The 13,278-nt window shown below is 39.3% G+C and overlaps 1 protein-coding gene across 1 annotated transcript; it reads right to left on the bottom strand.

The window, feature by feature from the left end:
• Positions 1-1,029: 1,029 nt before the first annotated feature.
• Positions 1,030-12,995, bottom strand: DIO2 (iodothyronine deiodinase 2). The gene is made up of 2 exons (XM_082649329.1): positions 12,740-12,995; positions 1,030-4,347 (listed from the first exon to the last, which is right to left on the bottom strand). The coding sequence occupies exons 1-2, from the start codon at positions 12,959-12,961 to the stop codon at positions 3,772-3,774; spliced, it is 798 nt and encodes a 265-aa protein (XP_082505455.1). The 5' UTR covers positions 12,962-12,995; the 3' UTR covers positions 1,030-3,771.
• Between the last annotated feature and the right edge of the window lie 283 nt (positions 12,996-13,278).

The raw sequence follows: 13,278 nt of genomic DNA, 5'->3' as shown, positions 1-13,278 counted from the left end.
TGGTAAAGGTTTTTATTAACTCTTCAGTGGGACAGAAGTTAGCGTCTACATTTTCCATTTTGCAATGGCCATGTGATTCTAATTAAGCTTATCTTCCAACTATCAATAAGAAATTAGGTAGAATAAAAGTCCATGTTTATCCTCTTATGATTTACAGAACAGGAAGTCCTGCACATCAGTGCGTTCTTCTTGCTGCGGACATGGCCCATAGTGCATGCTGAGGGCACCTTGTATCCAGCTGGGAGTTTTCCAAAAGGCGTAGACATTGCCTTTAACCTACCTCTCTGGTATTTTATGCATCAAGGCAGCACCCGTGCATGACCTCACCATATTTCATCATTTTTATTCAAGAGCCCAAAAAGTGAAATACACTCAGGCAAAATGAAAGACAGCAGGCCTTTCTTCTCTCCTTGATCACAGAATCAGCATTTCCTGGTTAATGGTAGGAGAACTTAACTAAATCAACAGACCATTTCAAAGTTGATGTTACCAAAAATCAGGGGTACATTCTATAAACAAGGCGAAGACAAAGGACCAGAGATCGAAAGTCATATGAGTTAAACGACTGTAACTTTAGCTATACAAAGCAAGAACAGCATTACTAACCTGCTTCTGAGGAGGTCAGTTACATTTTAATATTTGTATCAAACACTTCTACCCTACCATGCAGACATTTCAGTCATGCCCATTCAAGAAAGTCATCCTTGATTCCACTAATGTTTTCTCTAAGCAATAAAATAAAGTAAGTTTTGAATAGTTCCAAGACATAAGTCTTTCAAACACTAAATGTCTGAGCAAATCCAGATGTTATAATAATACCTAAAATTGCTTGGAAACTATTTCTACAATGGACAAGCTAATCCAGTTTAAAAGACTAAACTGATAGCTCCATGTAAACATAGCCTATGGGGTGGGGGGCAAATGTTTAAGTATTAAAAAGAAGAAATCATATATATATGCTTATATATATAAGCTTATAATGTATAAGTTTATATATATATATATAACTTATAATTTTTGCCTTGTGAGAATAGGAACTACAATTCTTCAAAGAAACATACCTTATAAAAGATAGGATAGGTAGGGTGGGTATTGACAATCTAATAATTTCTCTGAACATACCAGCTAAACATTGATTCTCCTCTATCTCAAATAATGAGTTCTTGTTAAGTTCATAAAAGATACACCACAGGAAATCATAAAAGTTCATGATGAGATAAATAAGTTACATAATTATAGGCTTATCCTAACTCTGATAACATCAAGCCATTCTACATATTGTAGGATTCCTGAGCTTTGTCAATTTACTTTCTCTTCTGGCCCCCTAAAGCCTTTCTTCCAGTAACTCTTCTATGTTCCACTGAACATATCTTTGTCCCTGATAGTCAGCCTATGCCTCTGTATGTTTACTTCCGCTGCTTCACTTCTCCATTGCCCTATCCTCAGGGAGAAGAATTGCACACACACAACCTTCTCTTTCTTTAAAAATATATCACAGCTGGGTAGTTTTCCCATCATCCTTTTCCCCAGACGACTAGCACTGCCTGCCTTAGCCAAATCTCATCCCCCCACCAGCATCTCTAACATCCTGTTCCCTTATTGTACATGTAGAACAAAGGGGAATTTTAAGGACAACAGTGTGAGTGGGCTGCCACCAATTCTTCATTTTTCTTCTCCTGGGTACCACATAAATCTCAACACCATTTTGAAGATAAAAATCAGTGGGGTCCGCCGATAAGCCTTGAGTCACAGAGTTTAACTATTGAGGACTCAGAAATAATCTATTCTCAATGTGATTTTCCAGAAATTCATTAGATAATGTCACATTTTCAAAATTTGTTTCTTTGTGGGCGCATTTTGTAGAATTTAGAACAGTGGGAAACTTAAATGTTGCAGTTAAAAATAATCAGTTAAAATGGTGCTTTAATATCTAAACAATAAACTATGTAGTGATATGACTATTATGTTGTTCCATTAAAAAAAAATAGACTTTTGGTTCTTGTACACTCAGTTCCCACTTTTTTCTCATTTCAGGCAACTAGTTCAGGAAGGTAGTTTCAATTTTAGATATCTTTTTCTATTAGTTTTATTTTATGATTCAATTATTAATGGAATGGTCATAGGAACCTTTGATTGTACATATAAATATGGCCATATACTGTGATTTGATAACATCCTCAAATTTACAATAAAAAAATTAAGATACAAAATTGGTTGGTCTATTCTTTTGGAGGTTAGGATATTAGTTATTACTTATATTAGTTATGAGTAAAACTATAGTATCTTCATTTTAAAGAGAAATATGGTATATATTAAAATAGCATTATAAAAATGTACTATAGAGGCCTTAGATTACTATACCTCAGCTAAGAGGAACAAAGGAAAACCCAAGTCCAAATTCAAATATTAATGGGAATTCCATGGTACTGAGAATTGCCTTATAGCAAAGCCTCCAAAATCACTGATGGGAATTGTCTCAAACTTACTCTTCTTCCATTTTGCTCCTGAAGAAACCTTGTTTGTTTTCACCTATCATTCATTATAGTTCAGCTACTTTGGGAGAAAAACAGTGCTGCAGCTGAATGGCCAGGGAACCTACATCCCACAGCAGCTGAGAATGTGTATATATAAAATATATACTGCTGAGCTCAGCATTCAGAGAACACTGCCATAGAGACCGAGACCAAGAAGGAGTGGGACCAGAGCAAAATCGTAGGGATGGAGAAGGATAGACCAGCACCACTGGACCCACTGGTTTTACCTTTCATCAGCATCATGGGGTATAATTCACCTACTGAAAATGTACACACCACAAACATGTTTCAAAAAGTAATACAAATATTAAAGCGTCTCTTCCCTCTCAATCTCTCCTTCTCCTCAATCTAGGAGTATATGATAAATACATTGATTTCATACGTATATTCTTGATGCTATTTTAGTGGAGTTTCTTCTTTTTCTAGCTTTGTGTATGTTTCCATGTTTCTGTGACTAACAAATTAGTCCCACTCTCTACAGTTGCAAGGTGAAGCACTATGAAGTCTCCTAATCCTTCTGCCGCCTCCTTTTCCTAGCTTGTCAATTCGATTTTCTTCTAGCACTTTCCCCACCTGCCTAGAAAGTAACCATCAGAGATCAGATGATCATTCTAACCCTCCAGGTAGGGACCATTCTTGGTATCTGCAAATATAGCTGCGAGTTCTGGGATATTTAGACTGGCATAGAGCACCACATGGCTAGAAACTAGAAGATCAGAGACTACTGTGACATGTTAAACACCAAGGTCCTAACCACACGGCCTGGGCTTGAAGATTCATTATAAGTAAACATTTGGGAATTATCCAGTTGGGCTCTATCCATGCTGAAGAAAGCCTAAGCAATACCCCATATAGTAACAAGGATGGTAGTTATTCAGGTAAGTCTTTTCTTCAGGTCCCAAGGCATGAATCAGAGGTATCACTTCTTTTTCAGGGCAGAAAGGAACACATGCTGAAACAAGGTTTCTTCCTCTCCATCTTGGGATCTTTTCATTCAGGGCTTTTCACCAGGAAGAGAAGTAACGGGGCTACTATTTAGCCAAAAGCCATTTAAGTGGTGAAAGTAGTATCGAGATGTTAGAGGTTTATGTTCTTCTGACACGTAAATTCCTGTCTTTCAGTGAGACAATGGGACTCAGTTGAAATAGTGGATTCAGTTCTTAGTTTCCTTGTCTTTACATAACTTAAAAAAAAAAATCTCTATTACAATCATACCTTTAACCAGCTAATCTAGCTTTCATCTCTTGCTGAAATTCTTCTCCAGCCAACGCCGGACTTCTTGAAGGTTGTAGTAGAAGGGGCCCTTTCCTCCCAGATAAGCAATTTTCTGTCTCTGCACAATACACACACGTTCAAAGGCTACCCCATAAGCGACATTGGCATTATTGTCCATGCGGTCAGCCACAACTTGGCACTGGGGCGGCAAGGAGAAACGCTCCATTAGCTGGTGGGCTGCTGCACATCGGTCTTCCTGGTTCCGGTGCTTCTTCACCTCAAAAGACAAAGAAGAATCCCCAGGCACCGCCCAACCATCTGAAGGATGAGCCTCATCAATGTAGACCAACAGGAAGTCAGCCACTGATGAGAACTCTTCCACCAGTTTGCTGAAGGCTGGCAGCTGGTTAGTAAAAGGAGGTCAAGTGGCTGAGCCGAAGTTGACCACCAGTGGGCGCTCAGGGCTGGCAAAGTCAAGGAGGTGGCACTCAGCTCCATCAACTGTTTTCTCATGGGCACCATTTCCACTGCTGTCATCTCCTTCAGGATTGGAGACATGCACCACACTGGAGTTGGGAGCATCTTCACCCAGTTTCACCTGGTGGTGAAAAAAAGAAAGAGGGAGAGAATACCACATTGAACACATTGTCACTTTAATTCACTCTGTATAGAAACAACTGGCTCTAATAAAATGTGGTATTTCCTTCAGAGGATATGGTAAACATATATTGATTTGAGTAAAGAGCCATTGTGGCAGGTAATATAATGAATGGCCCTGAAGAGAATAAAAGTCCTTTTCATTCTGTATAGTCACTAAAGGTAATTATTTTCATGATTGAAGGCGCTGCAGTTAACTCTCTTCATAATTAAGTTGAGACTGGTATTCTTTACTATCCTTATTTTGTGTCAGTGCTTAGCACACAATATACAACAAATGATTAATTGCCTTCATTTTTGTGGGGTTTTTTGTTTTTTGGCCGTGCCCTGCAGCATGCAGGATCTTAGTTCCCCAACCAGGGATCGAACTCGTGCCCCCTGCAATGGAACTGCGGAGGCTTAACCACTGGACCACCAGGGAAGTCCTTGCCTTCATTTTAAAAGTAAAAAGTGAATGGTCCACTTTAAAATAAATTATCAGAATTGTGGGACATAGTACCTCTTTCTGTATTCCCACTTCTGAATTCTAAAGTACTCAGAAAAGACCTTTATTTTCTTGCCTGATACTAAGTCATTTAAGCTCAACCAATGGACAAGGGTACCAGTGGGCTCTATTCCTGCCCAGAACTAGAAAACCGGGGGTCCACCATTTATAAGAAGAGCTACTCCCATTTAATCTCTTCAGTACTTCAGCTTTCCCATCTGTAAAATGGTGATAACAACCCCTATCTTCCTCATACGGTTATAGGAGGATGACACAGGAAAAGAGCTTTGTACACTATAAATCATTGTGGGTGTGTAGTTTGCCATTATAGATGCCGCCCAAAAATGTGAAACAGAATACTATTTTCCTGACCAATTCTCTGTTTAAAAAAATATCTACTGTTAGAAGTGATTTGAGCTCTCCTCAGTGTGACATCCTTCCCAAAGACTTCTATGGCTACTGAATACTTTGGGGTTCTTTTGACTAGAACCTCGCCATTTCCATTAAACAAACAAATGAGTGAACAAAAACATAAAATTTTACTTTCTGCAGAATTCTACTTTTAATTTCTCATATTACATGTGTTTTTTGTTGGTTTCACTTTTTTAATCTAAGAAGTCACAAACCATTTACTTTTCTACCACACATTTTATTATCAAGTTCCTCTGAATTATAAAATACTCAGGCAGAAGAGGTATAGAGGAAAATTGTTCCAGGTACCCTCTTTGCACGTAGTTTAAATTGTTGAACACAGACTGAAAGAAAGTTTGCTGGTCTTTGAATCTGTAAACTGATAATAAAAAGCAGGCAACATAAAAGAGCCAATTACTTCAGTTTGAATTAATACAATTGGATCTTCCCCTAGAATGCTTTAATCAAAGCCAGTAACATTGGGGACAACTTACAACAGTATAGTTGATTTTTATACACTATCCTTAACATTATAAAACACTTCCAACTGGATCGACTTTTTCCCCTCATATAAATACCACCACATATAACATTGCTGTTAATTGAAGTCACTTAGAAGTGAATTGTTAAAAACTCAACAATCCGAACTGATAAAAAAAAAAAAAGCACTCAAGGGCTTTTATTCAGAAGCTTCTATCTGATGTTAATGCATAACTCATTTTAACTGCAGAGGAAGAGGTAAAGAAGCCCTTTCTCTCCCTTGTGAAAAATCCTAGCAGGGCAGGTCTGAAACAAGTACTGTTAGTTTTCTAAAAGAAATCTTAGAATAACAAATTTCTTTCTTAGAAAAGGAAGCTGTTGGTGTGGTTTAAATAAGTTCATTTGTTTTCAGTCACTATCAGGAAGAAAGTTGTTTTATTTGTATTTTCTTGGTTAATTTGCAAGTGACACTAGGTGAAGAAACCGAATAAGCCACTTTTAGCTGGACTGTTTTATATGAGCTAGACTTGTCTCTGAGGTTTTAAAATATACTTAAAATTTAAAGATATATACATTTTAAAGGTATTATAAACTTTTAAATCTATGGGTTCTTTTTGTACTTCTTTGTAGATTTAGGTAATAGGTAGCGTTACCATCACCTTCTCGTTAGATGTTTCCCACGTCAAATAGCAATAATGATTCTAGGACGGCTGCTTTTAACAATATCGTTGTGCTGTGTTTTGTAACACACTGTGATATAACGATCTGAATGCATTCAGATCAGTCTGAATCCATTAGTTGTTTTAGCAACTTCTCATTAAGTGAGCAACCCATACACAGGAGAAAAATCATCTCTGGACTACAGACTTGGAGGTTCTTGGTAGGTAAAAACATCCACCTGCATTTCTGAGTCATTTTTAAGAATTCTGAGCAACTGTGCTGCCTTGTTAAATGGGCCTCTGTCGCCCCTGACTCTCACCCAAGCTGAACTGTTGATCCTTGCATTATTCCTGATTATTCAACTGAGTAATCTAATCTGACTTCAGTCACAGGTGACACTCTTGTTACCTGTAATTAATTTTCTTGGAAAGGTAAAGCACCTTCTCCTTCTCCTTAGTGACAATGTATCATCCAGCCACATAATTCTTTTCAAAATACAAACAGACTAGTTCAACTTAGAAAACTTAGAACAAGTACAACATCTTAACTTTAAAATCAAAAGTGAGGAAAGTTACCAAGTACGTAATGCTCTTTGGTATTTGGGGGAGGGGGGTGGTGGGAGGTGTTGGTATTTTGTTAAACTGGGGGAAATTTTATACATACACTTTAAAATTTTTTATTACATACATTATTGTTACTATTAATTGTTGCTATAATCCTAGGTAGAGGTCAGTGAAGAATTTTAGGCTTAATAATAACCTTAACCTACACTGAACACAATCACATTTGGGTGATGGATGAGCTAACTGAGGCAGCTTATTTAGAAGAGCGAATCCTGGATCCCACTGTAGAGTACCGCCACGATCGACACCTAATGCTGTTGATCTGTTCTTGATTATCTCAGCTGGTCAGTGCGTAAAATGAAAGTAACCAAATCCTCTTCATTTTGTTGAGCAGCCGTAGGACTTGACTGCAGGTTAGAATGTCATAAACAGAATTATCCTTTTAATGAGCATGACTAGGTAAGAGAAAATGCACAGGTAAGAACAGTGCTATTAATAAAACTACAAGGGAAAAACACACACCCATTTTTTGGAAGTCCAGATGTGAGTAGACCAGTAGTCTGCTTTTATAAGTGTCACAGACTAATCATAAAATTTGTCCATCTTTGCTAAAAACTGCTGATAGAGGACAATTTAGCAACAATAAAGAAAAAAAAACTTTAACAATTAAAAAAGTGAAAGTCTGTCTTAAACTGAAAAAAAAGAATCTTTTAGAAGGACATTATTGTTCATTTCTCGTCTTCCTATTCGGTCACCATGAAAATTAAATACGTATTGTGACCAAAGTTACAAATGGAGAGTTTCTTGGTTTGCTTGGCTTTTCACCCTGCTGAGATGGAATGGGAGAACCACCATTGTCTTCAATGATGGAAGATCTTTGCTTTCCTCAGGAGCAAATCATTCCTTGACAAAAAGCCAGAATGATGAAGAAAATAAAGTTGGTCCCATAATAACATTTAGGCTGCAGGAAAGAAGCTCGACAAAAACAGGTTATCCCCTGGTACTCCCAAACTTTGTTTTAATTTCCCACAGTGGCACAGAAAGTCTCCTGGCCACAAGTTACCTATCATCTTAATTTCTCCTTCTTAGAGGGTTTGTGTTTGGTTTTTGTCCTTAATGAGACATATTTGCCAAAGAGGCATTCAAAAGGCATTTTTTACTCTTGCGGAAGAGTAATTAGGTCGGTACCTCTTTCCCTGCCAGCATTAGCCGCTCTAAAGAGAACCCTGCCCAGTATTTAATGCCCAAACACAAGCATCATTTCCACTAATTGGTCTTGAAGTTCCGATGTTCCCAAAGGGTCTCTTTATTTTGCAAGGATCAGAAAGGACATACGTAAAATGTAATATCGTCATCACTGACTTTTCTCTCTCTCATCTGCACTATTACGGTTGTCCTTTCTTATGTTTTTATAATCAACATGAACACAACACCAACAAGGGAGGAAAATAAAGGGTTTGTATTTTTACAACAGAAGACATCTCTGGGCCAAGCTCAAATGTTGTGATAGCCATATTTATAAATATGAACAAGAATGTAAATATATGACATATATTTGATTCCCTTGATGATGGGATTCCTTTTGCTGACAGTTTTCAGTGCATGGGGAAAAGGATAATGCTGCTTTAGCATGTGGACTGTGAAATGCAGGGCAAGGGGAAAAAAAAGAAAGAACCATTCATCAAGGAGAAGCTGGAAATAGAGCATATACTACTAACCTTGTTTTTTTTTTCTCTTCCACAGCCTGAGAAAGGCTTCTGGACAAAATATCACCTAATCTCATGATAGAAAGCAAAGCAGATGATAAAAATGGGGTAGGTATGTGGCAGAATTATTTTTACACATCCTTTTTGCTCTCCAAAGCCCTGGAATGGCTTTATTAACTGTCAGGAAATTTCAAATTCTTTGACAATAATGACCAGCCTACATCAATGTCCTTACAAATGTGGCCAAACAATTATTAAGCAGCATTTTAACCATTTATATTCAAATTGGCCCAATAAATCAGCGTTGAAGGATAAGCTACCTACTCCTTCCTCTGAGTTCAATTCCCTGTTAGCTATTCTCTTGTTGATTTGTAACTTGAAAAATATAGCTCTAAGCTCTATCACTTCCCAGTGTTTTATCCAAGTGATGGACAAGCTCTGGCTGTAGCCTTCTTTGTGTGCTTTTCGGAATGTTTCTTTCTTAAAAGAGCCATTTTCCATTGTAGAAACGAGTGTCAAAAGGCTGAGGTGAATGAAGAGGAGGAAGAGAATGTTAAAGAGACCCTTTCAAAACCAAAATTATATGTTCAAATGAATATGTTTTCTGTGCCACAGCAATATTGACCATGTAGAAGCTAAACTGCTTGTCAGCATCTATACTGTGTGTTTACTTTTACACTTCATTTAGGTGGGAGCCAGGCTCCCAGACAGAGTAGTTTGTTTACTGGTTGTATTTTTGAGTCTTTGAGCACCAGCACAAGGATGCAGTGTTAGATGCAATGACACTGACTAGGGAAAACTTAAATAATAAACATCTGTTATACACCTCAGTCTCTCACAAAATTCAGTAGATTTTCTTTTTCCTCCAAATCTTGCATGGACCTCCCTCTAACCAAACCCAAACTGTCTTTAAAGGCTTCCCTATAAAGTTAATTTTAAATCCCATTCAACATTTTAATGAAGAAGGGTTTTTTGTTTTATTTTGTTCTAATTTGTTTACATTTCTTTGTTGCCTCTTGTAGGAGCCAAACACAGGCACAGCGCTTTTACTGCACTTTCTCTAAATAGCTTCCCAAGTATCTGCCATTCAACAACAGGGAGAATTGGAAATGACATGCCTCATCGTATGGCGTGTGCACATGCCTCACCCTGCAAAACTCCGTTTCTGGGGGTGGCAGCCTCAAAATAACGCAAGTCAGGATTGTGAAACACTGTGATGCCGTCTCAAACAGAGACTCCTCCAGTGTGTCTCTAGACAGGGCTACACCCAAAGGCAGTGGCACAGGTGACAGTAGCATTTGGGGAAGTGATTCAATCTGTTTCACAGATTCTGAGTGACCCTCAAGTGCCACCACAGCCGCGAACGCCCGCCCTTGCTACACTTGGAGACAGAAGGAGACCTAAACTCAGTGCAAGCTGTGTTCACCATGCTTCCATCCATCACACACCCAGTCCAGCCTTATCTCTGGACATATGGGTTCTTGTGTTGCTTCTTCTCCTGGCAGCTATTATATAAGTCATAAAAGCAAACATAATAATGTCAGTCATGAACTTGGTCACTAATCAAATCAGTAGACAGAAACAATACAGGAGAAGAATACACGAACCGTGTGCAAAAAGGAAAACAAATTACTCATCCTTCTCAGTCTCTCAGCGTAGGGATAACGAAATATTGCGACACAATGAAACACTATACATTGGTGAAAAAATAAACAAATGATCAAGTTTATTAGAGGCATTTGTTTCCTTTTCCCTTTTTATTTCAATAAGCTGCTTAATAGGAGAAACGACCTCACTTAATATTTGTGGGTAACATCAACCCCCATATTTTATGTGAGAATATACATGCATACAGGTAAAATTCTCCAAAGCAGTGCCTTTTCTTTTATAGGCAGAAGTCACTTGTCTTTGCAAAAAGTAAGAGTTTAATATGCTGAGACCAAATAACTGACATTGCCCTGTTATCTCCTAACACCTATGAAATACAGGTATAGATGAGGGAACTTCCTAATTCATAACATGGCTGACATACTTGTGCGTGCACACCCCACCCTCCTCCAAATTCTCTACCCCCAGAACAAAATGTGAACATTTCACATTCAGCGTATGCATTTGTGGAAATGAAATGATCATCTCAGTATGTCCTTCCCACATCTCCCATTCACCCCATGTACATAATATAAAGTGAGTTTTTACTGTTAGAACTTTGAGCATCGTTTCGAACTACTATAAAGAAATTTTCACTTACTAAGAAGCGCTCTTACTATGTTCCTGTCTTTAGGACAACAAATGCCAACCTTCTGCAGGTTGCTCTCAATAACAAAGACATGTACTGTAGGAACACTTCCCTAATCCACCATGAGTATTCTCGTCTTGAACACTTATTTGATTTTCAATGGAAGGATCCTACTCTGGATTCCTTGCTACTAGAAATTACTTCTTTTCCATTCCTGGTGCATAGATTTTTTTTTTTAATTTTTATTTTATATTGGAGTACAGTTGATTAACAATATTGTGCTAGTTTCAGGTGTACAGCAAAATGATTCAGTTATACAAATACGTGTATCTATTCTTTTTCAAATTATTTTCCCATTCAGGTTATTACAGAGTGTTGAGCAGAGTTCCCTGTGCTGTCCAGTAGGTCCTTGTTGGTTATCTGTTTTAAATATAGCAGTGTGTACATGTCAATCCCAAACTCCCAATCTAACACTTCCCGCCCACCCTACCCCCCTTGGTAAGCATAAGTTCCTTCTCTAGACTTATTTTTCTAGTATTTATTTATGGAGGACTCATTCTCCTTCCCCCTCTTATTCTGAGTTTTCCGGCTCTGTTTCTGAGGTATTGCCTGCCTATAGTACACCACTTCACTAGCTCCCATATTCTTCTCAAACTCCCTTCCTGGCATCTCGGACAAGGTCTCTCAATACTGTTAGGGAAAACCAAGAATGTCTGCTTTGATACTAGCTTTTGCCAGATGAGTCAATTCTTCCTAAGCCCAGGGACATTCAGGAGTCCCACGGGCACAGGGAGAGACAGCAAACTGACAAAGGACCAGTGCCCTTTCCTCTTTGCCCCTTAAGAAGATCCGAGCTGAGGATGCGTCACCATCTCCAAACAGCATGCTTCACTTAGAAACAAAGATCACTCTGGTTTTGAAAGGGCAGCCCCTGGGACGCAGCTTCTGCAGGTAAGTGAGGCGACTGCTACAGTGTTCCAGGCACCAGTTATAAGAGCTTTGAGATTGCCATGAACCATAGATTTATCTGCTCTTTCTAAGACAACTTACTTAACTTTTGAGTAATAAAGCAAATGTGGTTTCTCTAACAAAGTCTGGATTTTTGACAGCTAGTTCTCAGATCTTTCTTCTTCAAACAGATATCTAGTAAGTCCAGACTCAGTGCCTAATAACTGCTTCAAAAGGTTCTAATCCAAATCAAGGTAGATGATGGTGCACACAGGCTTGCTCTCATTAACTCTTACTTCTACCAGAAACGAAGCAGCCACTCTGCTAAATGATACCTGCTGTTATTATTTTGTGAAATCTTGCCAGCTCCCTGAGAGTTTTGAGTGGTGTTTTCTTTTTTTCTTGCTTTTTAATGCCTACCCATTGAACTGTCTTTCCTAATGCACCTCACATAGCCTTTCATCAAGCAAAAAATGCCAGTTCGTGACAAGAGCAGAATAAATGCAGCCGTCTGCCCTCCCCCAACACTTCCTGACTTTTCTCAAAGTTATTCTACAGGCACCAATACCTCCCACTCCAAAGTCACAGCAAGCCATTAACGACCCTTATTAGGAAGACTCCTTCTCAGGTCACGCAGTCACTGTGACTTAATACCTGTCATCCCCAGATCTACTGTGTGTGACAGGTGTAGAGAGCAGACACAGGAGCAACCTTGAGCATAACCGCTAGGCCCCCAAATAGGGCTGCACCGTTCTCACGCCAGTGCTCCAGCTGGCACCCGGCCCCCCACATTCCAGCCCCTGCCCCGGCCGCCCTGCGGAGAAGCCCCTCTCGGCGCAGCTCACCTGTTTGTAGGCATCGAGAAGGAAGCTCTTCCAGATGCAGCGCATCCCCTCTGAGGTCAGCATGCGCCTCCACTCCCCGCGAGTGGACTTGGAGCGGCTCAGCAACAGCACCACGTGCTTGAGGAGAACGACCGAGTCATAGAGCGCCAGGAAGAGGCAGTTGGAGAAAAAAACTGGCAGAATCTGCAGTGTGATCAGCAAGTCTACGCTGAGGATGCCCATCTTCTCTGCCTCCTGGGTCAGTTGCCTTGTGCGCTCTGGTTCCCCTTCACCCTCTTATTTAAAAGGGGGGTGGTGATTGAGGGGGTGGGGGAGGGGAGGGGGGAGGTTGGGGGTGGGGGGAGAGGGAGAAAAACTAAATTAAAAGGAAGCCCAAGTTGTCTCCTTTTTCAAAGAAGCAGAAATGGCAAGACCAAGTCCAGTCTCTCCAGCCCAGCAGTTGGAGTGTGCCCATCAATTCATTCAATTCGGAGCTGCTGCTTTTTTTTTTTTTTTTTCAGGATTTAAGATGTTAAAAAAAAAAAAAAAAAACTGGCGTA

This window comes from Grampus griseus (genome assembly GCF_964374135.1).
Source record: "Grampus griseus genome assembly, chromosome: 2".
NCBI classification, from domain to species: domain Eukaryota; kingdom Metazoa; phylum Chordata; class Mammalia; order Artiodactyla; family Delphinidae; genus Grampus; species Grampus griseus.
Note: the sequence above shows the minus strand (reverse complement) of the source record. Positions and strands in the feature narration are given on the sequence as shown.